This window comes from Uloborus diversus, chromosome 1, assembly GCF_026930045.1.
Source record: "Uloborus diversus isolate 005 chromosome 1, Udiv.v.3.1, whole genome shotgun sequence".
NCBI classification, from domain to species: Eukaryota; Metazoa; Arthropoda; class Arachnida; order Araneae; family Uloboridae; genus Uloborus; species Uloborus diversus.
In genome coordinates, this window is record NC_072731.1 from 249,533,781 (window position 1) to 249,559,172 (window position 25,392).

At 33.2% G+C, this 25,392-nt stretch overlaps 1 protein-coding gene across 1 annotated transcript in view; it reads left to right on the forward strand.

The window, feature by feature from the left end:
- LOC129234232 (endosome/lysosome-associated apoptosis and autophagy regulator family member 2-like) overlaps positions 1–25,178 on the forward strand; it is a 93,596-nt gene extending 68,418 nt beyond the window's left edge. The window contains exons 11-21 of the mRNA XM_054868166.1: positions 812–879; positions 2,767–2,955; positions 3,956–4,189; positions 5,251–5,380; positions 8,251–8,360; positions 12,339–12,415; positions 12,977–13,019; positions 15,791–15,977; positions 18,053–18,267; positions 21,108–21,288; positions 24,454–25,178. Coding sequence (XP_054724141.1) covers positions 812–879; positions 2,767–2,955; positions 3,956–4,189; positions 5,251–5,380; positions 8,251–8,360; positions 12,339–12,415; positions 12,977–13,019; positions 15,791–15,977; positions 18,053–18,267; positions 21,108–21,288; positions 24,454–24,510 — 1,491 coding nt within the window. The 3' untranslated portion in view covers positions 24,511–25,178. The remainder of the gene's footprint in view (positions 1–811; positions 880–2,766; positions 2,956–3,955; positions 4,190–5,250; positions 5,381–8,250; positions 8,361–12,338; positions 12,416–12,976; positions 13,020–15,790; positions 15,978–18,052; positions 18,268–21,107; positions 21,289–24,453) is intronic.
- The last annotated feature ends 214 nt before the right edge of the window (positions 25,179–25,392 follow it).

Sequence of the window (25,392 nt, forward strand, 5' to 3'; positions counted from 1 at the left end):
GAAATCACACATAAGTTTGTAATTTATTAAGCAGAAAAATTTTTTTTGAATTATTCTTTTAATTGACATGTATGAGGCGTCACGTGCGGGACAAGTTGACCATTTTTATGGGAATAACTTATTATTGTTTAAAAAAAATCTAGTCACGGCTAATTTGCTTTAGGTGGTTTGTAATTACTCAAGGAAAAACTCGTGTTCAAATTCTTTGAATTTCTCACTTACTTCTTATCATTCGTAGGTGTTCACTTTATATATTAGAATCAATTTAAACTGTATTCAAACTAGTTTAGCTATATTAAAAGAGGTGTTTTTAAAATTATTTCTTGTAAATACATCGCCGTAGCGAAAATCGAAAACGGGGGTCCTTTAAGTCAAAAACGGATTTAAAAAAAATAAATTATCTTCATTAAAATATCTAAATCTAATCCAAATTTTCACTATAATTATTTTCATCATGCATTATTTTCATGGAAATCACAATTTGTAGAACATAATAGATATTAAGCTTATAAATATCAAATCTTTTTTAATCGTCACATTTGATGTTTAATCCTGCCATTGTTGTCATATTAATATATCCCAAAAATTTTTTAACTTTCTGTGATGCCGCACAAGCAAATGTTTGTAATATGGGGGGCATTTGCAGAATTTTCAGTTAAACTCTAACGAACTCGTTAGAGTAAAAATACTTTAATTATTATGTACTCTTATACCATTAAATAATTTTATCCTACTTTGCTTAAGCTGTAATGAAACATAAAAATGTTTCATGTCACATCTTTCCATGTGTCTCATGATTTCTTTGCTTCAGGGCTCAAACCGTAAACCAGTTACAGAAATTCAAAGCTGGAGTGGAAGGACAGAAAAACAACATTTCAGGTAATATGGAGTACAAAACTATTTTCTTGAAAGGCCCAAGTTTATCTACTAAATCTAGTTGCGTACTTACCATTTAACAGAGAGGATAAACTCAAAACGGACAGTCTTCGAAAAAAGGTAATATAATTTACTGCTCTTATACTGCACAGGGCTGAAGATTGAATGACAGAGCTTCTTCAATTTTGAGCATAATTATTGCAGTCTCAGTTTTCAATCGTTATTGATTTACAGATTTATGATATAGTGCGACCCTTACGAAGGGGCACCTGCCAATCATGTGCGGTTTGCCATATTTATCAGTTTAACAGTCTTTTGGCGATATGAATGCATTCTTTCATTACGTTTTATGAAAGCGGAACGAATTATTTAACTATCGTCTGTAAAATTGATTTATATTAATTTCGATTGCAGTCAATATCTTGAAACTTCATTTTTTATTTGTCGCTTGTTAATTGATATTGGTTGATGTTTATTATTATTGTAAAGAATATCAAATGTAATTTTTAAGATTGATACGTTAGGGTTTCAGAATAAGTTTATTACATCAACCGTATGTTTATGTAATGATAAGATGTTTATTACATCAACCGTATGTTTATGTAATGATAAAATGTTTATTACATCAACCATAAGTAATATCAAACGCATTTTTTAGGGTTATTCGTTAGGATTTCAGAATAAGTTTAACATGTTTTCATTATGTGATTATTTATTATCGAATTGTTCAAGCTTCAGCTATAACCAATTTCCGTTGGCGGAAATTTAAAAATGATTGGTTTTGAGTTCTTTAAAGCAATCCTATTTTACGATTCGTTTTTTCTAAAATCTAACGCCTCTTCATGAAAAAGAACGCTTCTAAAACGAGGCATGGTCAAGTGTCAACTTCCTACGGTCGGATAATACTCACATTATTATGATTACACACTTTCAGATAAAACACCAATGCGAAGAAACTTCAAAATTGCTGACAGTGAGAGAGCTCTGAAACTATTTTCGTACTTTTAGCTAATATTATTACGATCGTACACCGAACACCTATTCCTAAGCGAAAGGAAAACTTTTTTGGAAAACACAAGACATTAAAATTTTCAGAAGAAATTTATTTTCTGCATCAGAAATAGTATGATTACGCAATGAATTAGTGTTATTACAAAATCCACATATAAATAATGAGCGATGATCGAGTAACCCGCTTGTTCAACAATGAAACTCGCGCCATGCCATGATAATTTGGTAATGTGTTTTGGTAATGTTTGATATGTAGGGAAAGGCTTTATTGTGACAAGACTGAATTTGATCCTGAAACCAAGGGCGTCCATATGAGGGAAAGTGGGGGCTCAAGCCCCCTGCCCCTTTGAAATTAAAACTTCTTTGCTTTTAGTACTTTTTTCTTTGCAAAAATGTAAAAACATTTCTTCTCCAGCAATTAATGAATTAGTTATTAAAAATATCAAATTTTAATAACTCTGATCTGCACTGAAATCGGTTTCTATAAGGAAAATATCTGAGTCCCCCCTTAAAATTTTGCATAAAGGCGCCCTTGCCTGTAACTTAAATGTTTTACTGGTAACACTGTCATTTCAGGGGAATGAAGAAATGAAAAAGCGGAGCGGTCAACTATGAACGCTATCTACTGGAGTTTAGAGTTAATCCACTGGAGTCAGGGTTAAAATTTCAACTATCAAAATATCACCATACATGCGATTGCTTCCTTCAAATATAAAAGCAAATTTCACCCGTCATACCTTGACGGGCGACTTTCTAGAATAATTACACAATGCATCACACTCGTTTCTAATCCACACATATGTTTCAAAACTGCCTAATTTTCATTTTATGATTGTGTTATGAATGATCAGTTTCTTAATCGGAATCTTATCTTTTCAGCTACGATGTGACTGTGGATGATGCGTACACATTCAACTGGGTGTTCCAGAAGCTCGCAATAGGGGACAACGTCACCAACCAGGCCATTCAGAACGACGTTGCGAAGATCTACGACATTACGGTGCTGAACACTATCTCTGGAGGTGCATCGGAATGTCAGCCTTGTCCGCAAGGCACCGAGACACAAGGGTAAACTAACTCTATTTTCTCTTGTCTCTCAAAACAATTCGTTCATGTCAACGCTTATAAGATTACAGATATGCACTTTACTTAGCACTAGTTCATCTTTTTAGCGTAATTCGTTTTTATGCCATTCAGCTCTTTGAGCTAAGCTGCCCTGTTTGGTTATTTGCATAACCACATTTGAGGCAGCAAGAAGCAAAGGGATGTAAGTGGACTTGATAAAGTTTCGAGTAAAACGCGTTTAATCTTCAGATCCTAGGTAAGCTTTCATTGAAAATGTTTTCTAAATTTTGACAATTACTCCCCTTTGCTTCTCTCTGTCTCTTTTGATGGCGGTGAGAAAATTATTTAAATTGATGTTTATGTCTCTGTACATTTAGTTATATTAATCTTATCTATCTATCTTTGAATCTATTTATATGTGTCTCTCTATGTATCCATCTATCCCTGTTTTTATCTCATCTTTCTGCATTTATACTTCTCTTAATTTCAAGAACACTTTTTTAGATCTGTCAAAGTATATCCAATAATATCTCTTTAATTCTCCTTAATAAATAAGTTTATATTTGGATGCCTGAATTGCCAAATCGATTTTCTCCACTTTTTAAAAAAATCCTCATTTTTGCTTTAATAGTGCTTTATCAATGCTTAGCATCGGAATTGAATTTATATTAAAGTGTTGGTTCAGTACATTTCTGACCATGTGATGGCAGAAAATGCAACACAAGGGCCTATTCACTCCTACGGATAACACTAGCTTCTTCATAAGTTTTCTCGATCAACTAGACTCTTTTTCAGTGTTAAAAATTCATGATTTTATGGATGCACCATACGCATAATGTGTCTTAATCCGCTTCTCGCTCTTTTGGCTAACAGTGAACTATAAAGACTAGGGCCCAGGCTCCCTCATAGTAGAAAAAATAAATTCAATTGATGATGATGATTGATTTATTGATGGACGTTATTTGTTTGCTCTCCATAAGATCCATAATCGATTTTTCTTCAGATTGTTGAACCGCTGTATTCCCTGCCCGCCTGGTCATTACTTAAAGGATTCCGAAAATCTGGAGTGCTTTCCCTGTCCTTACAACACTTATTTGTGGAAGGCCATGCCTCAAGGTGCCGAATCCTGCCGGTCATGTGGTCCCGGACTCAGGAGCGAAGACGGACAACGCTGTTACAGCGATTGCAGGATTTATCTTTATGACGGGACGTTTTTCGATCTCACAACACTTCCACCGTAAGTTTGTTTATCAATGTTCATGTTCAATTAAAGAAGAAAATCATGTACTTTGTAAAAGCTTCAACTCTTTTTTTTTAAATTAATTGTTTTAATTTTTTTATTGACGTTAGTGTAAGTTTATGATTCGGATTGCCTAAAATACATCAGGACGATGATCACATTTCGTATTAACTATTACAGTCAAATCCTGTTTTATCAAAGCCCGTTACAGCAAAAATCTCGTTTCAGCGACTTATATAATCTCCAACTAAAATCAAATAGGAACAATGTTTACGTTCGTAATATCGATGTAATGACATTTCGTTGCAGTGAAGTGGGGGTTTACGCCCCCCTAAAAATTAGAACTTCCTTGCTTTTAGTACTTTTTTTTTTTTTTGCGAAAATGTAGAAACATTCTTCTCCAGCCATTAATGAATAAGTTATTAAAAATGTCAAATTTTACGAACTCTAATCTACACTGAAATCGGTTTCGATGGGGAAAATATCTGAGCCCCCTCTTAAAATTTTGCATATGGTCGTCTATGCAAATCGTTATTAGAATTGGTTCATTTTAACAGAGGAGACTCTGGTGGTGCACCTGCTATTTGTAAATTAATCATCTGTTGTATTTAAAAATAATTATTTAACAGTTTATTTTTGTCTGTAACGTTTTATATTGATATACGCTTTTTAGTTTAATTGTCGTCTGCCATATTTATTGTTTTTTTGGAATGACAACGCTAAAAAAATTTAAACTGCATAGCTAGGACGTTTTGATGGAGTATGAATGTTCCTTTTCTCGTAAGTTCTAGGCGTATAATATTATTTCAATTTTATATAAATATGTAATTAAAAGTCCGTTTTTATAAAAACTGTAGAATTTGATTCTATTTACTAAAAAGATGAAAATTATTTACTTTTAAATTCAAAGAAGTGGAATAGAAGAAACAAGTAATGTAGAAACTTTCCACGTGAAAAAAAAATAAATAAAATAATTATAATAATAATAAAAAAAACAGCTATGGATTGTTTTCTAATCTTTCAACAACATACAATTTTCTTGAAACTATTTCTTTTAGGTATACTGAAGTGAGAAGCAGTCCACTTTTTACAGCCAGCGGTACTCAATATTTTCATGTCTTTAATATCTCCTTGTGTGGGCAGAATGGGAAACCAACGGCCATCTGTAGAAACAATGTTACCTATCACGTAAGTAATATATCCAGGAAACTTACCTACCTATTTAAAAACCAGCTTTAATTCTGTACGAAACTATCCATAAAAGATTGTAGCATCAAGACATAAAAATGTTACAAAGGCGTACAAATTTGTGAGGAAAAATAAATGATTTTGAATTAAACGAAAAGATACTATCAGACACGCTCCCACCTTAATCATCACTAATTTTCGCAAGAATAAAAATGTTTAACTTAAGAAATACTGTGGAAAATAAACAGATATTCTCTCAATTTGTACATATTTGTGAAACTTTTTTGATAAACAGCAATCTTGGAAAACAGATGAAACGTGCAGAAATTTTTGGAGCAAACAATATAGTATAACAAGACTTTTTTTTATTGTTGAAGTATAATAATACAATAATATATATTGCTAAAGAATTCATTTTTTCCTTTTTCAAATTCTAAAAAACAATTTGCAGTAAATTGTTTCCATCAAAAATATTTTAAATTCAGATAATGTACTTATATTGTAAATATGAGCAAACTTCTTTTGCGAGGAGGTTTTAACTAGTGGTACCCGCCCGGCTTTGCCCGCAGTAGAAAATTAAAAGGTCATTTGGTTCACTTGTGTATTTACAAATAATGGATGGTGAATTTCTCACCAATTTGCTCGCCCATGTTACAGTTCCACGTTATGATGATTTGATCGATAAAATGTTCTTAAAATTTTAATAGAAAAAGAACAAAAACGAATTTTTGAACAATGGCTTCGAGGTGCACATCCCCATGCTAAAAACTAATTTTGTGCCAAATTTCATGAAAATCGGTCGAACGGTCTAGGCGCCATGCGCGTCACAGAAATCCGGACAGACATAGATCTGGACATCCAGACAGAGAGAGATCCAGATATCCAAACAGAGAGGCTTTCTGCTTTATTACTAGTAAAGATTCAACTCATTCCATGGTAAACTTATTTTAGTGTGTTAGTTTAACTTTAAAGTACAGTAAATCACCAATCATCAAACCTGTTCGGAGAAGTAACTTCAGTTACGTATCTTTCGATTGTAAAAAGAATGAAATTATCTATTTTAATTATAGACTAGTGGTACCCGCACGGCTTTGCCCGTAATAGAAAATTAAAAGGTCTTTTTTTTTGCCTGTATATTTACAAATAATGTATGGTGAATTTTCTCGCCAATTGGCTTGTGCCCATGTTACAGTTCCATGTTATGATAATTTCGTAATTTACTCGTCCATTTTATGATGGTTTTGTTCTTCAAATTGGAATAGAAAAAGAACCACATCGAATTTTCGAAAAATCGCTTCGAGGTGCACACCCCCTTGCTACAAACTAACTTTGTGCCAAATTTCATGAAAATCTGCCGAACGGTCTAGGCGCTATGCGCGTCACATACATCCTGACAGGCAGAGGGACTTTCAGCTTTAATTTTAGTAAAGATAAAGATAAAAAAAAATTCAGGTTATCATCAAAGTTAGCTGTGAATAGGTAAATTTTCAAGACACTGTACGGACAATTTTCTTTCACTCGTTATCTAGTCTTAGTACTGTCAGCCTTTAACTTGATTTAACACCTATATTCAAGTTTTATCTTTCTTTTAATTGTGTGAAGGTTTTCAATTTTGTATGCTAAGTCTTAAAAAATATTGATAAAAAAAAGAAGAGGGGAAGGAGACATTATGTTCTGAAAATCGGACAGTTCAGATAATTTGAGCTGGGATAGTTGGCATCTTACTGCACTATCACAGCTTAATCCTATTGTTCTCATTTTACTACTGAGAATGATCATCCCTCTTGGGAGCTTCAACTATCACTTTAATGAACACTAATTGGTGTAGAAGCACTTATTTTTTTGCGAAAATGAAGATGTCAGCGATTTCGCCAGCTAAAAATTTCGCGATTTTGAAATGGTGAAAACAAAAAGATGAAAATTCTGCCCCGAAAATTCTTTTCGCTAGGTTTAAATTTTCGCGATTGCGACTGGCTCGAGAAAATTAAAACCTCGCGGAAGTAAGTGCTTTTGCAGTATCAAATATTTTTAATAGTTACTGTTAATACAATTTTTTTTCAAAATATCTGAAATTCAAGCAAACACTCGTACAGAAAAATGTGGTTTTGTTATTATGTTGAATATAACTGTATCAGCGCAATTTTCTTGTAGCATGTTAGATGTATATTGTACATTCTGAAAGCACCATTACTCACCTCTATCAAGTTTTTTTTCTCAATGATAACTTTAAAGAGACAAGTTTCTCTTTCTTTCTTTAATATCTTACATTGTAGTGCTGCCTTCATGCCCGTTCAGCTTTTACTTTATGCACAATTCAGTCTGTAATAAATTTGCTTTATTTTAGCGATGGTAAAACGTTATGTTCAAAACACTAACAGAACCACGTTAGGTGTCAAAATTAGTATGCGTAAACGTGCCCCTTGTCCGGGGCAACCGACTTGGACTCAAAAAAAATTTTTTTAATGGTTAAAAGTACAAACTGAGCAACAACTGAATATTCCAATTATGATTCCATTAACTGCTTCTTAAAACCGCAATGTCTAAAATTTCCTAAGTTAAAGCACAAAATTTAGAAAAATCATTGAAAAAAATCCGCATAAACGTGCCTCGGTCTATCTTACTGTTAATCAAAAATGTTTTCAAACGTGTGAAATTCACACAAACACCCATACAAAGAAATGTGTTTTTGTTATTATGTTGAATATTACAACCGTATCAGCGCAATTGTCTTGAGGCATGATATGCAAAATCTAAAATCACCACCACTGAACTTCTCTTGCTCTTTCTATCAAGTTCTTTTTCTCAATGATAACTTTAAAGAGACAGGTTTTCCTTTCGCTCTTTAATACTTGTTATGTTTTTTCTTTCAGTCTCTGGATCCACAGACGGAGGAAATGGTGAGCTCCTTTGTGTGTAGAGCAACGATCGTTCCATCGCAAAATGGAGCCGGCAGCGTGCCCCTCGTCACGCAATCAGTCAGGTAAAATAAAATCCATCCCTCAGAGCAATTATTACTAAGTATCATAGATAGATTTCGAGTTTTTTTTAGCAATGAAAGAGAATTATTTTTATAAGTTCATAGCAATAAGTATCGATTTACTATAAGGTGCAAACAAGATCTAATAGCTTATTCTTGCTAATTGAAGCAGTGAGAAGCAAAGGGATGTAAGTGAACTATTTAAAGTTTCGAGTAAATCGCGTTTAAAGTTCATGTCCTAGGTAGGGTTTCATTTACATTTTTTTCTAAATCATGCTGCACAGCAGCACATACTAGGGCTACTAGTACTATTTCTGGCCCCAAAGCTGAGGAGAGGTTCTCCTATCATTTGTACTGGTTATCTCCAAGTTGTTCATTTTGTCACTTACATTCCTTTGCTTCTCACTGCTTCAACTGTTACTTGATTATTTGGTAGTCAAAATAAAGAATATCTCAAATCACCCAAAGAGAACTACTTTTAGTTCGTACTTTTTTCAATTTTATATCATGTAACATACTTTTCAATGTAAAAAAAAATATGCAAAAAAAAAAAAAAAAAAAAAAACTGAATAGTTTTAAGCAGTTAATTACCGTCCTTAAGCCAGGACTAATGCAGAACTACATGAAATATACCGACAACCCAGTTATCATATCCAGATACTGCAGTTTTGTCCTTGTTATCAGCCTCTGGAATAGTGAACAATCAAGCTGGAGGCAGATGTCAGCTCGGTCAGAAACTGCAGTATCTATGTGTGATTTTAACGTGTGCTATTTCAACGTTATGTACTTTATAAATGAAAGTCATATAACAAGTTCTTACCTGCTATATCCCCGTGCTTCTGTGTCTGGATGTCTTTTCCGGGGGGCAAGAAGTTCGTAACTGTCCTAAGTTCTTATGCGTATATGTTCCGTGGTGAGTCCAGCGATGAAGCCTAATTATCTACTAATACATACTTTAATGAACGATTAAGCACTAAAAAACACATTAAATTAATTCACACGTACACATAGCACATCTCTACATAATATAAAATGAAGTCTCCAAAAAGCGTCTGTGTGTTTGAACTCGCAAAACTCGAGAACTACCCGGCGATTTTGCTGAAATTTTCACAATTTGTTCCTTTAAGTTCTGAGAAGGTTTGCAGGCCAGTTCTAAAAGAATTCGATGAATAGTTCATTTTTTATTCCAATTTAGGCCCAATTTTCACGTAAATTCTCGAATATGGGAGTGAAAAATTACTTGCACATATTAATATTACATATCGTTAGAAAGAGTAGAATTTCCCGCGTACTACACAATTTGTTTCGATGCTCTAACTTACTTACGGCGGGAGTTATTTACATTTTTAGCTCGAATTTGTTTAAGCTTACCTGAAATTTAGGCACTACTTTCTTCATTAGATCCATCAATAAAAAGCAAAGGAATTGTCCCACAATTTTCTTTTTGACAGCATTCAAAAGAGCTTTTTTTTACTCCAGATCTAACTCGACCTACGGTCGAAAGTTTAACCCCTATCTCCATTACAAAAAAAGTTACAAGCGAATTAAATGTAGTTCAAAAATCTGTTCTCTATTCAAGTTTTTAACCATTTTAGTTTGCGTTTCCACGGTAACGCTTTTTGAATCCATTGTTTATTTCCATCTTTCTTATTTTCAATTCTTAAAATTATTTTATTTTGTGTTTCCACGATTACGACTTTTTTTATCCATCGATCTATTTTGTTTTAATTTCTTAAATGTATTTTAATATCTGTCGTCATTGTTTGGAGGGGAAATTTTGCATGATGTTTTTTTTTTCTTAATTATGCCTGATTGTTGAATATACGTCACTTGACAAAATTTTTGTTTTCAAAGTAGACCGGGCAAGCCGGGCAATGCAGCTAATTAAATACAAATACAAAAGTGACGACCAGCAACAGGCTCTGGGCCCAGCTAGACTGGTCCTAGTCAATTTAAAATCCCCAGTAAAGATCAATGGCCCTCTTAAAACTATCTACTCCCTTGCTCATTACCACCTCTTCTGGTAAACTGTTCCAAGGTTCCACTACCCTGCTAAAATAATCATTTTTCCTAACACCAGTATTAGCCTGAGATTTAAATAGCTTAAAACAATCACCCCTTGTCCAGTTTTCAGTGCTAAACTTCATCCCTGTAACATCTTTCATTTTAATAAATTTAAACAACTGAATCATGTCCCCTCGGTCTCTTCTTTGCTCAAGGCTGTACATTTTTAGCCTTCTAAGCCTGGAATCATAGTCTAAGTGAGAAAGTCCATTTATTAGCCTTGTAGCTCGCCTTTGAACCCTTTCCAATACATTAATGTCTTTCTTAAGATAAGGAGACCAAAACTGAACAGCATACTCCAAATGAGGTCTTACCAAACTTCTATATAAGGGCAGAAGAACTTCTTTAGATTTGTTTGAAATAGATCTATTGATAAACCCAAGCATCTTATTGGCCTTGTTACTAGCAATGCTGCACTTTTGGCTAAACTTTAAATCCTGACTTATTAAGACCCCCAGATCAGTAACTTTGTCTGCCTGACTAATGACTGAACCTTGCAAATAATAACTTGTACACTTATTTCCATGCCCTAAATGTAGCACTTGACATTTCCCAACATTAACAGCCATACCCCATTTATCAGCCCACTCCGTAATATGATCTAGATCCTCTTGCAGCTGTTTTGCTTGTTCTTCATTTTCTACAATCCCCATAACTTTGACATCATCAGCAAAACAATTCATGTTCCCAGAAATATTTTTGTGAATATCGTTCATAAAAACAATGAACAAAACAGGCCCTAACACTGATCCTTGAGGAACCCCGCTTAAAACCTCACTCCAATTAGAATAATTTCCCCCTTACAACTACCCTTTGTTTCCTTCCGGTTAGCCAGTTTTTTACCCAAATGAAAGTTTTCCCTCCTATTCCTATATCAGCTAATTTGCAAGTAGAGCAACATGCGGTACCTTATCGAAAGCTTTTTGAAAATCAATGTAAACAACATCTACAGGCTTCTTTTATTCATGGTAACTTTGTCATAGAAATGTAATAAATTAGTTGCGCAAGATTTACCTTTCCTGAAACCGTACTGAAAACTAGTCAATAGATTATTAGTCTCTAGAAAATTTACTATCTTAATTTTTATCAATGTTTCAAAAATTTTGCAAACCACAGAAGTTAGACTCACAGGTCTATAATTTCCCGCACTCCCTTTAGACCCTTTCTTGAAGAGCGGTGTAATGTTAGCCAGCTTCCAGTCCTCTGGCACTGTCCCCGAGTTATAAGAAGCATTGAAAACATTTACGATTACATCCGCTAATTCCTCCGCACATTCAACTAAAATTTTTGGATAAATATTATCAGGTCCCGGAGCCTTAGTCTCTTTAATTTTTTTCAAATGAAGTAAAACGTCATCCCTGGAAAATACAAAGTCCTCAAGCTGTACTATAGCTTGTGGATAGAATATCGAAAAGACTGATGGAATCAAGTTCCAGACTAATGTCCTATTCTCATGAAATCAAGTTTCTATTTCATGTCTATTTTCTATAAAATCAAGTTTCATAATGCCGAGCTTTCTCGCTCGTCCGCGAGAGGGCGCTTCAGCAGTTCGCAAAGGGGAGATCGCTTTCGCAACAGTGATAACTAGGCTGTCGGTACATTTCATGTAGTTCTGCCTTTACCCTGGCGATAACTTACTGCTTAATACCCAAGCCTTGCCTTCATCTGACGAATTGAATCGCACCATGGCTGCCGATTCTCGCTCATGAGCTAAACTTACTTTAACTACCAGTTTGTTGCCACTCTCAGCTTCAATGAGAGAATATCTGCCTCCAGCTCGGTTATTCACTGTTCGAGACTTGATGAGTCTATGATAAGGACTAAACTGCAGTCTCTGGATGTGATAACCGGACTGTGGGGAGATTGCATGAATGTAGTTTGCCAAAATTTTAATTAAATTGCTAATTTTTATTACAGTTTAGGGGATAATTTGATTGGCATAACCACCAAGCACAAGTTGGAGAAAATAAAGGTGGCTGAAGAATTCATAAGAAGTAAGTCAGTTGATAATTTGTCAGTTAATAACAAGTAAAGTGAATCTATTTAAAACAAAAAACATAAAGTGAGTCTGCCATTTTTATATGAGGCTGTTTTTAGATGTATCGAAAAACTAAATTTTCATTGATTAAGCAAACCATGAAATCTATGTCAAAAATGATTTTTTTTTTTAATGACCAAGTAATAAAAATAACTGTTCGCATCGCCTGAGGACTTAGTTATTTTTATTACTTGATTTGAAAATGAGCATTAAAACTGATTTTCAATTTGTACTCGAAATGCATCATGTTTTTCACATTTATGAATAAATAGTTTCATTGAACCCAAGCAATATTCACAAAACTAAAGAAGCAAAATAGTCCGTTATTTAAAGCTCTTCTATTACTATTATTGTTTTATTACTTTGTTTATTTTTTTGGTTCTAGCAACTGATTTAATGCAAAAATTTCGTCATCCTGGCTCGAGATTGCGACCAATGAATTCAGTATTTATTTCTTTTCAGCAATTAAAGTATTTGTAGGCTGCTTATTTCGTTAATGTAGTTTATTCTTTTTCAGATGAAGGACAATCTGATATTCACTTCTTTTACACGTCTTCTGAGTAAGTAACTTCTCTTGCATCAAAATACTTTGTCTAGTCAGATTTGTTTTTTCTTCTTCTTCAGGTAAAATGTAAACATCAATAATGGGGTCGTTTCCAATATTTTAAAAGTATTTTTTTGAAAGAACATGCTTAAAAACATAGGATCTCACCATTTTTTTAAAATAATTTGCTTAAGTTTAATATTTTTTAAAAATTACTTAAATCGGTGATCTTTCATTGTTTACATTTCTCGCCGATGACATCACAAATGATGAAATGCCATTCAGTGTTGCCATTTTTTTACAGAGCAAAATATTTAATTCGCATCTTGACTCACGTGTATTGGCAACGATATGGTTGATAGCAAGCGTAGAGCGCAATTTTAATTCGCTTCTTGATTGTCATAACGTGGAAACGCGGAAGAAAGATGCGCCAAAAAGCATCATTTGTGACGTCATCTAGACCACGCCTTGTTTGAAAAATCGGACATTTAAAAAAATTAATTAAAAAATAACTGTTGGGAAAATGAAAGAATTTTCTGGGTCCATGTTATTTTCTTTTTTTTTGCTTATTCTATCAATTTCAGTGAGTAAAAGTACTACTTTTGACTGAAGGAAACAATCTCATTGCGCCCTTTTCCCATTAATGGTGTCTCAGAAAAAAAAATCTGTAAAATAAATGCTCTTTCGTTTTGATGTGCCCTATATGGGAAAAGCTCGCGTAACGGAACCCAAGTTTCGAATGAGAATTACAATGTAGCAACTCTTGATATGGGAATTGTTAAAATATGTGGCCGGATCAAATATAATTGTTCACGATTCAACACATTATAATGTGAAATTTTCGGAAATCTCTCCTTTATGACTTGGAAAAAATACTTATTAGGGTAACGGTACCAGTAACCACAAGGCAGTGGTGGAAGGTTTATGAACGGCCACCACGAGATCAGCTGATGTTTCATGTTCACTTGAATTTAATGAGGCTTTAGTTCTAAAACGAGCTGATGTGTGCCTCATATGACTTCCTTTTACTCCAATCTCCTGTCATTTTCCTTTTATTGGTAATTTTAATGTGATTCAATAGTTTACTCTCTAAATATCGCCAACAGTTGCCTAATTAAAACCAGATTTAAAAAAAAAATTAAATCGCCAAATTTGTTGCCAAGTTGGTGACAAAACTTGGCGATCAAAAGACTGGCGATATATCACCAAGTGTCCGCCAAATTGTAACACCACTTGAGTTTACATAGAAATTAACAATGATTTCCCCTCCCCCAAAAGGGCCAAAAGATCCCCTTAGACACACCCGAATGCAACCAAAAAGAGAGGTGCACAACTAGACCCCACTAGGAGTCTACGCACCAAATTTCAACTTTCTAGGACATACCGTTCTTGAGTTATGCGACATACATACGTACATGCAGACGTCACGAGAAAACTCGTTGTAATTAACTCGGGGATCATTAAAATGGATATTTCAGGCATCTATACGTTCTTAAGTACATATGTACGTGTGGTCGGGTCGAAAAAAAACTCAACATTCATTAGGGGGTGAGCAAAATGGAAATTAAGATCGATTTTTGAGTAAAAATTTTTTTGTGAATACAGTACTCCCTTTTTTGTAAAAGGAAGTAAATAAAGAAATTTTGCTTATCTTGAAGAGAAAAGGGAATTTTGTCTATTACCCATCATTTCCTCGTCCTATCTGTTACTGGATATCATCAGATTAAAGTCTGATATCCGTCTGATTTTTCGGTGTCTGTTACCGGAGGTAGGCCCTTTGTTTAAGGGGTCTAAGGACTTTTAAACTTCAAAATTTTCGATTTTCTGGAAAAAATATATGTTATGCACAGTTTAACTCTGAACAATTTGATACCTTATTTATTACTATACGCCAAAAACCTTTCGAGTAATTGTAAAAATGCCTAAACTTTCCCCATAGAGATTTATGTTAACAGTAGCTGTTTAAGCCTCTTTTTCTCAGGTGCCGGTTTCTTCGGTTTTCTCGTTTTGCGCGCATGATATCTCAGAAAGTTTCTTATATATGTCCGTAAAACTTTTAATGTATGTTTATCTGGTTTATATTTATGACCTGAACCTAAATTTATTTATTTTTCTAAAATTATTTATTTATTTTTTTGAAATTTGGTAAGTTAATATCGAAAATTTCCAAAATTTTGGGTAAAAAAATATGTATTTTTAAATATTAACTTTAATTTTTTAGTTGAAATTCAGGTTCCGATCGTTAAGATGTATCAGACAAATATGCATGAAAAGTTTTACGGAAATAAATAAAAAAATTTTTTGAAATATCATGCGCGCAAAACGAGAAAATTGAAGAAATCGGCACCTGAGAAAAAGAGGCTTAAACAGCTGTTGTTAACATAAATCTCTACGGGGAAAGTTTAGGCATTTTTACAATAACTCGAAAAGTTTTTGGCGTATGGTAATAAATAAGGTATCAAATTGTTCAGAATAAAATTATGCATAACATATATTTTTTTCCAGAAAATCGAAAATTCTGAAGATTAAAGGTCCTTAGACCCCTTAAAAGTGAGCAAATAAAAATAAAATTATCTAATTCAGAGGATCAAGAAGCAGCCAAACGTTAGATGAGATGTAGTTGCATGAGAGAAAAATAATTTTGAAAGTCTAAATGCATTAAAAGGCTCAGAAAATTGAGTTGATCTGAAAGCGATGTCTTAAGCATGTCTATTACTGGTGCCGTTACAGTATGTTGAAACAGTCAAGATATGATTTTTTACTCCCTAAACCTTATTCTTGATCTAGGAAAACCCAAGCCTGCAGTGAAGGTCGCAGCACCACTCTAACCCTTCGCTGTGATAGCAACTTGGAAGGAAATGGAATCATCTCTCCTCCCTCCTCCTGCTCCGACGGAACTTGCGACGGATGCAACTTTCACTTTCTCTGGAGGACTCGTCTTGCTTGTCGAGTTTGCACTGAGAGCGACTACCAGGTGACAAGCAACTTTTTGTTTCTTTTCTTTTCTAGCTATTTACCTTTTTCTCTGGCTATTCTTTTATCCCCACCTTTATGTTTTCCTTAATTTTTCTTCAAAAGTAAAGGAATAAGTGTGTGTGTCCGTGACTAAAGCAACTTAAGTCACGTGTTCATTCGATTGATGCATTCGAAGCGTTATTTACAGAATTCGAATTTTCTCTTTTGTTCATTCCAATTTTAAGCAAACTTTGTACTTTAATTTACTTATCAGAAGAATAAAAATGCTTGTGCTGACTTTTTTTATAACAATCAAAAACGGTTATTTTGCTGCAAAGGATGAAATTTGTTCCAATCGCAGGCGATTAATAAAGTCGGTGTTTTTTTTTTTGTTTTTTTTAAATCTCTCTTTATGCAATTTTATCTTCTAATAATTGATTTTAGCACTCATTTTGAATTTTTTTTAATTTAACTTTTGATTCTTTTTTCTTTTAACGACACAAAATAAATTCTTCAATAAAAGTGCTATTTTACCTGAACTTTTAGAGCAAGCTGGTTATTTTCAACTGAAAAATTTCAGTGTCAGTCAAGATTGTTATAATTGGGGAGGGAGGTGGAAGATTTAAGAACTGTTGGCGTATTCTGATGTAGAATTCAAAGAAAATGTTGAAACTATGATGAAACTGTTATCTTTAGTGCAATGGGAATTTTTGGAGACTGTATCCTTGTTTTATTGGGAATTTTTAGGATCTGATATCACTGTTTTAATGGGGATTATGAGGCATTAATATCTTTATTCTGACCGAAATTTTCGGGGACTGTTGACGTTAGTTATGTTATTTAAAAAGGTGATTTTAAGAAATAGTGTAATGACTTGTTCTTATTTAAGAATTTTCCCCTTATCCTGAGAGTGACATATTGTGGGGATATTGACCACATTTCAATGGATCTTTTATGTGTCGTTCTCCGTTTTGAAGCGTGATTTTTTAGGATTTTTCCCTTTATTCTAAAGGGTATTTCAAAAGATCGATGTACTTGTTCCAATGGGAATTTCAAGGAACTGTTTTCCTCTTATTGATTGTTGAAAACATTTCAATGGGGATGTTCAGAAAATTGTTGGGCAGAAGACCCATCAATAAATGAAGGGGTAAATTTATTGTTAAATAATTTAATTTAAAATATAAAATAGACTAACATAATGTCCTAAATTTTTAAAGTGTTGCTGTTTTATAAATAAACTAGCAAAAATACCCGGCGTTGCCTGGGTCAGAAATAAATGTAAGAAACAATCGCTACTTCCTTTCGTTTTCTGTTTTGACTGAAAAAACTCAAAACATATCACTTTGACGTGATTAAAAATCGAGCTTCTTCCTTAACCATTAAAGTAAAATAGCAATAAGTATAAAGAACGAACGAATATTCATTTAGAAACGAAAGCACGAATTTAAGCATATAAAAATTTGAAGAATTTCCAAAATATGAACTAACAAAAACAATGATCACTGAAAAAACCGTGCGCTTTATTTAATTAAATAGTACACACTCAAAAGAAAAAAAAAGCTCTCTACTATGTTTCTTTAAGGATGCAAAAAGTAGAGTTTCCAAATGTTTAAACGACTTTAAACTCACGTCTGCCCCGGAGAAGCCTTGATTCAAAAATTTCATTATGATTATTTTTATTATTGCTGTGTTAGGCAACGAATTTTTGTAACAATGGGTTTTATATTCGCAACTTCAAAGTTCGAATACGCTACCTTGCGGTGATTACCAATACTAAAGAAAAAGATAAAACATTCCATTCCACGAGTTTTTTTTATTGTAAATTTGCGGCTTCAAGCACTTTGTGGTGTTGCGAATTTAATTATTTAATGGGGAAATTATATGAAATTTACTGTTTTCCACCATAACTTTTTACAGTTAAGTTTTTAAGGAATAAATTACAGCCTAAGTTGTTCCCCGATTATGTAGATATCTATGGTGAAAATATAGTTAAAATCCCTCCAGTAGTTTTGAAGTTTACTCCGGACATCCGGACAGATATTAGTCCTTTATGTATAAAGATATATTCATACATTATCTTCTGTTTTCCTACAGATCGTTCGCGGGGAATGCAAACACGGCGTGCAGATAGTGCATTACATCTCACCTCAAGGTTGCATCTTGCCAGACGGATCGTCTGAAGGAGCCTTCCGCCGCAAGGTGGCCTGCACGGTCCTCCCCAGAGAATTGCAGCTGGTGATCGGAGCTGGTTTCGGGCTTGGTATTCTGCTCTTCGTGCTAGTCCTCTACTTCTGGAAGAAGAACAGGAAGTGAGTTTGAGTATCGTTTGAAGAAATCGTAGCCTTTAAATGTTTTTCATGAAACTGGAATTTTATGAACGCCAACACTTTTAAGGAGCGAGAACGTCAATATGTGCAAGAGAGAGAGAAAGAGAGAGTCGTACTGCTGTGGGCTGGTAAAGGGCAGTAATTGCACATCTTTCAGTTCTTACTTTTTGTATTTTTGTCATCTATAGTACGTCAGCTTTATTGTGCAAGCTTGTTTATTTGGTTTTCGCTATTGAGAAGGGATAAAATAGGGAGTGGAGACTTTCATTCGGAAAGCAATACCCCAAGTCACGTGATAAATTTGAAAGCAAAGCATTGGAAGAAATCAGGTTTCTTTGGCTGTTTCACGAGAAACGTGTAAACCAGTAGTCGTTGTTGAGTCACGTGACTTGGGGTCTTTGGATCAGCTTTTGCTAAGCCAATAATTGAACTTGCTCCCTGCATTTACTAATTCCTGCTCTAAGGTTTCCGCTGTTAAAAAAAAAGAAGAAAAAAGTCTATTTCCAATATTTCCCCCTTTGTTAGTGTTGGATCCAAAAACGCATTTCTTCAAATACCTCGAAAAATCTTTTCTGCAGATACTGCCGTTTACCTGCCTACGGCAGTATACAATGACGCACCAATATCACTGAACAGGGAAACTGTAACAAAAATTGAACACCACCTCCGTAATTATAATTTTGCTGTTGCATTACAAGAAAAAGATTTTGCTGCAATTTTTTATTTGAAGATAATTTTTAGCTATTCACATTGCAATACGTTTGTGGAGAATACTCGTTCACAAAATGATGTCACGCTTTGAGAGAGCTATCAAAGTGTGACAGTTTGTGAAAAGGGGAGGCAGATGATAGCAGGGAGTAGGACATCACTTTTTAATAAAAATAATAGCTGCGTCGCCCGGCTTTGCACGGTCTACCTCAAAAATAAAAGTTATGTCAAGTGACGCGTGTTTAACACTCAGGCTTGGGCAAAAAAAAAAAAAAAAATCAGTTAAAATTTTGCGGCAGATTGAGGAAAAATAACCAAAAAGTAAACATTTTAAATCCCCCGATTACAGGAAAAGTCTTTAAAACAAAAGCCAGAATTTTGCTTGATCATATTCAAAAAAAAAAAAAAGGCAACAGATCTTTCGTTTCAGTGACTTTCTTCTCGCTATACATTTTAATAATTACGCATTTTGGCGGAAAGTTGAGATGAGGCTCAGAATAATAAGTTGAATGGAGGAAAGCCTTCGAAAAATAGGGATTTTATGTCGAAATCTCAATATCATAATTAATAGTTTTTAATTGATATATTCAGTAATTATTATCGGAGGATTATGTTTATTAACCAAACATAAAGACGGGAAAATTATGAATCCATCTATACCTGGTTTGATGGACAGTTTACTGGCGTTCGGGAGAAGTAACTCGAACATATATACATAGATACATAGGTACATATACATAGATACGCTTAGTTTTTTAATTATATAAGATGTTTATGACAAATAGCGTGACACACACACATGTGACAAGAAGAGGGAGAGGGGTTACGTAAGTGGGACACTTTCGGACAAAGGGGGCGAGGTGTCAAATAAATAGAGAAAAAAAGTGACTTCATTTATAAACAGCTTTAAACTACGAGCTGTGAAGATGAACTACGAGGACTGCGAAAAAAACTTTACATACATCATATCAAATGTTGGTTGTAAATTTTTGTTTGACTTTGTTGTGAATATTTGATATGATATTTAGAATTTTCAACAAAGTTGGGGACATTACATGAAATTAATAATTGTAACGCCTCTACAAGCGATTTCACGCATTGAAAATCGGAAAACGGCCCAAGAGTGTTGTAGTCGAGCGTATTTTCACGGTTTGTATTTTAACAAATATTTAGCATCGTGGGAAATGAAAAGCAAAAGCATTTGGAATTTTTAGAACATTACATTTGAACGTTTCTTTTTATTTTCTTTTAATTTTTTTGAAACTCAAAACGTGAATAATTCTAAAATGTTAATAAGATGTAAAAGATCATTTTTTATTTCTAAAGACTATTTCTATAAGCTTGGTTCGCATTAAAGAATATTAAATGAAACAAGTTTATGATTTCCCAATTACAACACCCAAAAATTGAAGTTATGGTCTTAATATCTTTACATTTAAATTCATTCTAAAGCAGCTAATAACCTCTAAATCATAGGCGCCTGTTGCATAAAAAAAAGTGGGAAGGGGGGAGGTAAAAATAAGTGTGAGGGTTGCGTGCCCTTGATGCTGATTTTTATTAATTTATATTTTATGCATTTGTTTATTTATTTTTCTAATATTGGGCTGTATTATTGGACAAAGAAAATATAATAACAAAAAGGCTACTTATGTTTTTCACAGTAGCGTAACTAGGGGTTGGCAGGAGTGGCTGTCACCAGGGGCGCTGCAGCCAGGTGCGGCATTTTGACTGATTTAAAAAAAAAGAGTTTTTTTTTAAATTTACCATTGAATTTAAAAAATGCTTTAAAAAAAACTCGCAAGAAAAAGAGTTAGAGGGGGTGTATATAATCTACTGAGAAGGAACATTGGGCATCATTGAAAACAATTCTGAAAAATAAAATAAGAAAAAAAAAATACAATGCTGCCTCCTATTTGTCAAATCAATTGATCAAAATGTTCCAAAAAAAAAAATTTTTTTTTTGAGAGGTCACAGTGATTTCCGGTGACTTCCCATATGACTCCCACCTGGAGGGGCGCAATTTCTTTAGTTCGCCAGTGGCGCTATACCCCATAGTTACGCTACTGATTTTTCATGAACTATTCAGCATGCCTAATGACTTTTATACGATATAGGTTGGAGTTTAAATACATGAAGCTGGTGCAGTCGAGCTCCTCGAAAGATTGCGAATTGCCGGCAGCCGAAAGCTGCGCCATTGATGAAGACGAAGAGGAGCACTTCGACAGCGTAGCTTTCAGTGACAAGAAAAAGGGCATCCTTGGGAAATTCAGGACGATACGCGTCGGCAACAACAAGGTGAGACAACAGTATTTCGACTAAACTGATTGCGGGTCAGGGTTCGCCGATATATATCGGTCGATATATATCATGATATATATCACGATATATATCCGATATTTTGAAAATTTCATGATATTTTGATATTTTCGGTATTTATTTTTTCAACTACGGTATTTTCGATATAAAAAGTATATTAATCATAGTAATATTGTTCATTGTTCATTTCTTATTAAAAATAACCAAGAAGTTATATACTATATTTTTATGATGTATTAATACATCAATAATGTAACAAAGTAATTCAATAGTCCTTTTTTATTTGTATTTTATATTCATTAGTAACGTAACAATTTGAATTCATGTTAAAAGTGCCTAATTAAATATTAAACATAGCTCAGAAAAAAAGAAAATCTCTTATGACTCTGCACCGACTAATGCAAGTTATTTATTTTTGATGAATCATATAACTGTAAAAGTAGCGAACAGAAGAAAAATGAGTAAAACAGCTAATGCTAAATTAACTCCATTAAAATTGATAGAAATGTTAAATGAAATATTAGATATACATAATGAAAGAAACTTTAATTTTAAGTCTACATTTTGTGCGTCAGTTTGTGCTAATTTAAAATATCGGATATATATCAAAATATCTGATATATATCAAAATACGGGATATTTTCGATAATATCATGATATTTTCGAACCCTGTTGCGGGTAAAATTCTGTATTTTCATATCTGTATCGACCAAAATGTAACTCGCATTTCAGTGGAAGTTTTCGCAATTTCATGCTTGTATTTGCCCAGGCTTGAATGTTAGAAACATAAAAGGATTATGTTTACTACACTATGATTTAATCAGTCTGAAGAAACACTCATTCTTGTGTTCGTACCCAATGTACATTAGTAGTAGTCCAAATAAATTAGTAGTTAGTCATCCATGATAGTCCAGAAAGATTTAATGATTTACCCGAATGTTACAATATGATGCAGTATTAAGTCTTTCTTCTGGAAGTTTTAGTAAACCTTCACTAATGTGGCATCCGTGAGATGTACAAAATAATATATTAAAAAATATATGTACATTCGTTGAAATATGAACAATGACAACGAGACAAGAAAAATCTTGCTGCATTTATTTAAATCTTATTAAAAGAAAACAGTTTTATTTTGCTTTGTATCTACTACCCTTTTAATTCTTCAAGAAAGTTGAAAAATAAGATTTATCTCGAATGTCCGTTAAGCATTAGAAAACGTGTGTGCCTGTTCTTTTCATCCACTTAATTCAATTATTATTGGATGCATTAATCAGCTACTAGAACACTAGTGAAGAACAAAACGTGCATCCGCTCCTAAAAAACGACTCAAACTATCTTTCAAGTTTTCAAACTGGTACTCTACTGAATATTTGTTTTGTTCTAAAAAAATCACTGCATATATTCCACGACCAATCTGTTGGTCATTCACAAAAAGCTTAAATCCTTAACCACAAAAAAAAGTCTGTAGCGGTTTATCCTTTTTCTTACGTTATGATTTTTTTTAAAGCAGGCATTACATTTTAGTACTTGCTATTGGTGCATGATTCTGCTGCGCAATGACGTGGGCAGAGCTGCAAGCGGCAATAGCAATGGTTTTGAAGGATTTAACGAAAAATTCAATCTTTTAGCTATTTCCGAAGTGATATCTTTTTCTGAAATGCTTATTATTCGCATGCATTTGATATTGCAAATATTGTTTTGATGTAACATGCTTGCTGGATTTTGAGTTTTTGATTGGCTGATGTGTCCCAGGTATATAAGTGGGAATCTGAAACGGAGGCACTCGAAGGATCGTGGACACCTGCCAACTGAAGACGATGTTAGGGTCACTCCGAATTGCCGTCCATTTTCGAGGTACTTGATCATCAGCCTTATCACGCTTCTCAATCCCTTTCACTTCTTTTCTGGTCTAGCCTTTGCTTCTTAAAAATGCCATAAAAGCAGGAAGGTTTAGACATAGGCAGTGGCACTGAAAAATTAAATCTGTATGAATACAGAGAATGGTAAGTTTATATGAACTTTGAGATATGCATAAGGAAACGCGAAGTGGCAAGGTCAAGAGTTATAAATATAATTAGAGGAATAACCAACTCTGAACAATGCGGGTTAATTTGTACCCCTTCACGTTTTTTGTACATATGACTACAAAATAAAATGTAGCAGACCCAGTGCTGTACTTTGCTGAAAAGGTTGTGATATCAGTCTTCTATGCTTTGTTTTATAAAATGAGTTGGCAACATTGTGCACCTTTCACTGTATCATCCAATAGTTTTGAAGTGACGGTTTAGAATTTATTTTTGAATGCTTATTAAAAGTTGCTGAACACACTTTTTAATCATAATTTTCCGTGTTTCATGATCAACCATATAAATCTTATGATGATAAATAAAAATAGGGCAGGCGAATTTAAAAAAAAAAATTCTAGCTCAAAGTTGCACAACTATAATACTTTTACTAAAAATAATTAACCGAAAAATGATTTTTTAATTAATTAATAATTAAATATTAAACCCGTGTTTTCTTGTATGTAGATTGATTTTAATATCAGCTCTTTACTTCGTTCTTTTATTCTACATCTTTCATTCTTATGTATGTGATACTTCTCTTTAAATTTATCGTCTGCTGTGCTTTCCATTTATTATTTTTCAATTTATTATCGTTGGCAATGTTTTATATTCTTTTTGCATTATTTATTTTAACTATCGTCTGCGTTATTTATTGTTTATTTGTAATTGCAACGACAAATGAAATGATGTAGACAGTAAAGTTGAACTGTTCAAAGATGAAATGTCAATGTTATTTTTTTCGCCCGTTGTAGGTGGAAAATATCATTTTATAGTTTACATAAATATGTAATTAAAAGTCTCTTTTCATAAAAAGTTTAAGAATTTGATTTTTAAGTATGCAGAAATTTATTTATTTTAAAATTCGAAAGAGTGGAATCGAAGAAACAGTATGTTTTAATCCCTATTCTCTTAATATCCTTTTTTTTCTGTTTTCATTGGGACTGTTCATTCTTGATAATTCATTTTTAATTGAAGGCATATTAAATTGAAGGTGTTTCCATTTGAATCTTCATATGGATATTTTCTGTACAAAAATTGAGGTTTCACTAAAAAATGTCTTCGTTTTGTTGTTTTGCAGGAAAAACATTACAGGACTGTATACTTAGAAGAAGGTCACATGGAAAATGAGACCTGAAGTAGAACCGATGTTGTTGTTGCAGAAATAATTATTTTTTTGCGTTTTATATGAATTGTGATCTGGACTTTAAAGAATTATTGTAAAAAAAAGTTATTTTACTTAATGATTTTGTTTAAGAAGACTTTAATATACTTAATTCCATAGTAAAAATAGGTTATTTTTAATCGGGAACAAAAAAAAAAGTCAATGTTACTCGTCCAAAGTATTATATTTCATTACAGAAAATATAAGCACAGCCGCAAGGATGTTTTTTCATTATTGATGTCTTAGTGAATTAGAAGATCAAAGTACATTTTAGATATTAACATGTAATTACAGTGTCTAATTTGTAGCATGTGCAAGTTGATTTTCATCATGTTTTGCATTCAAAATTGAAGACATATTTTCTTCTGTATAATTGAAAACTTTAACATGATAATGAAATAATTTATAATTAATTTTGCTGTCTGTAAAATGAAATATAATTGTGGTTAAAATTTTATCAGATTTTTCTTAATTGCTTTCATTTGATTGTAATTTAATGTGATGTGTGTGAATCAAATAAATATTAATACTATCGTATACAGTTAATTTTTTTCAAAGCTTTATTCTTGTTTTTATAGAACTACATGACTTTGAATTTACGTACTTATTCTCTGTCATTTGTTTTCATATGCATAGGCATTCACATTTTCATGAACTATCACTGCTGAATTTTTTCTATATTATTTGTTCTTAATATCAATTTGTGTTATGTTTTATTATTTCTAATTTGATGGTGGTAACAAATATAGTCTTGCGAATACAAACATCAAACAATTATTAATTTTAGAAGTCAAAATATCGTGAATAGTCTTAGAAAGTCTTTCTGTTTCTCGTGAAATAAATGTAAAAATAAGA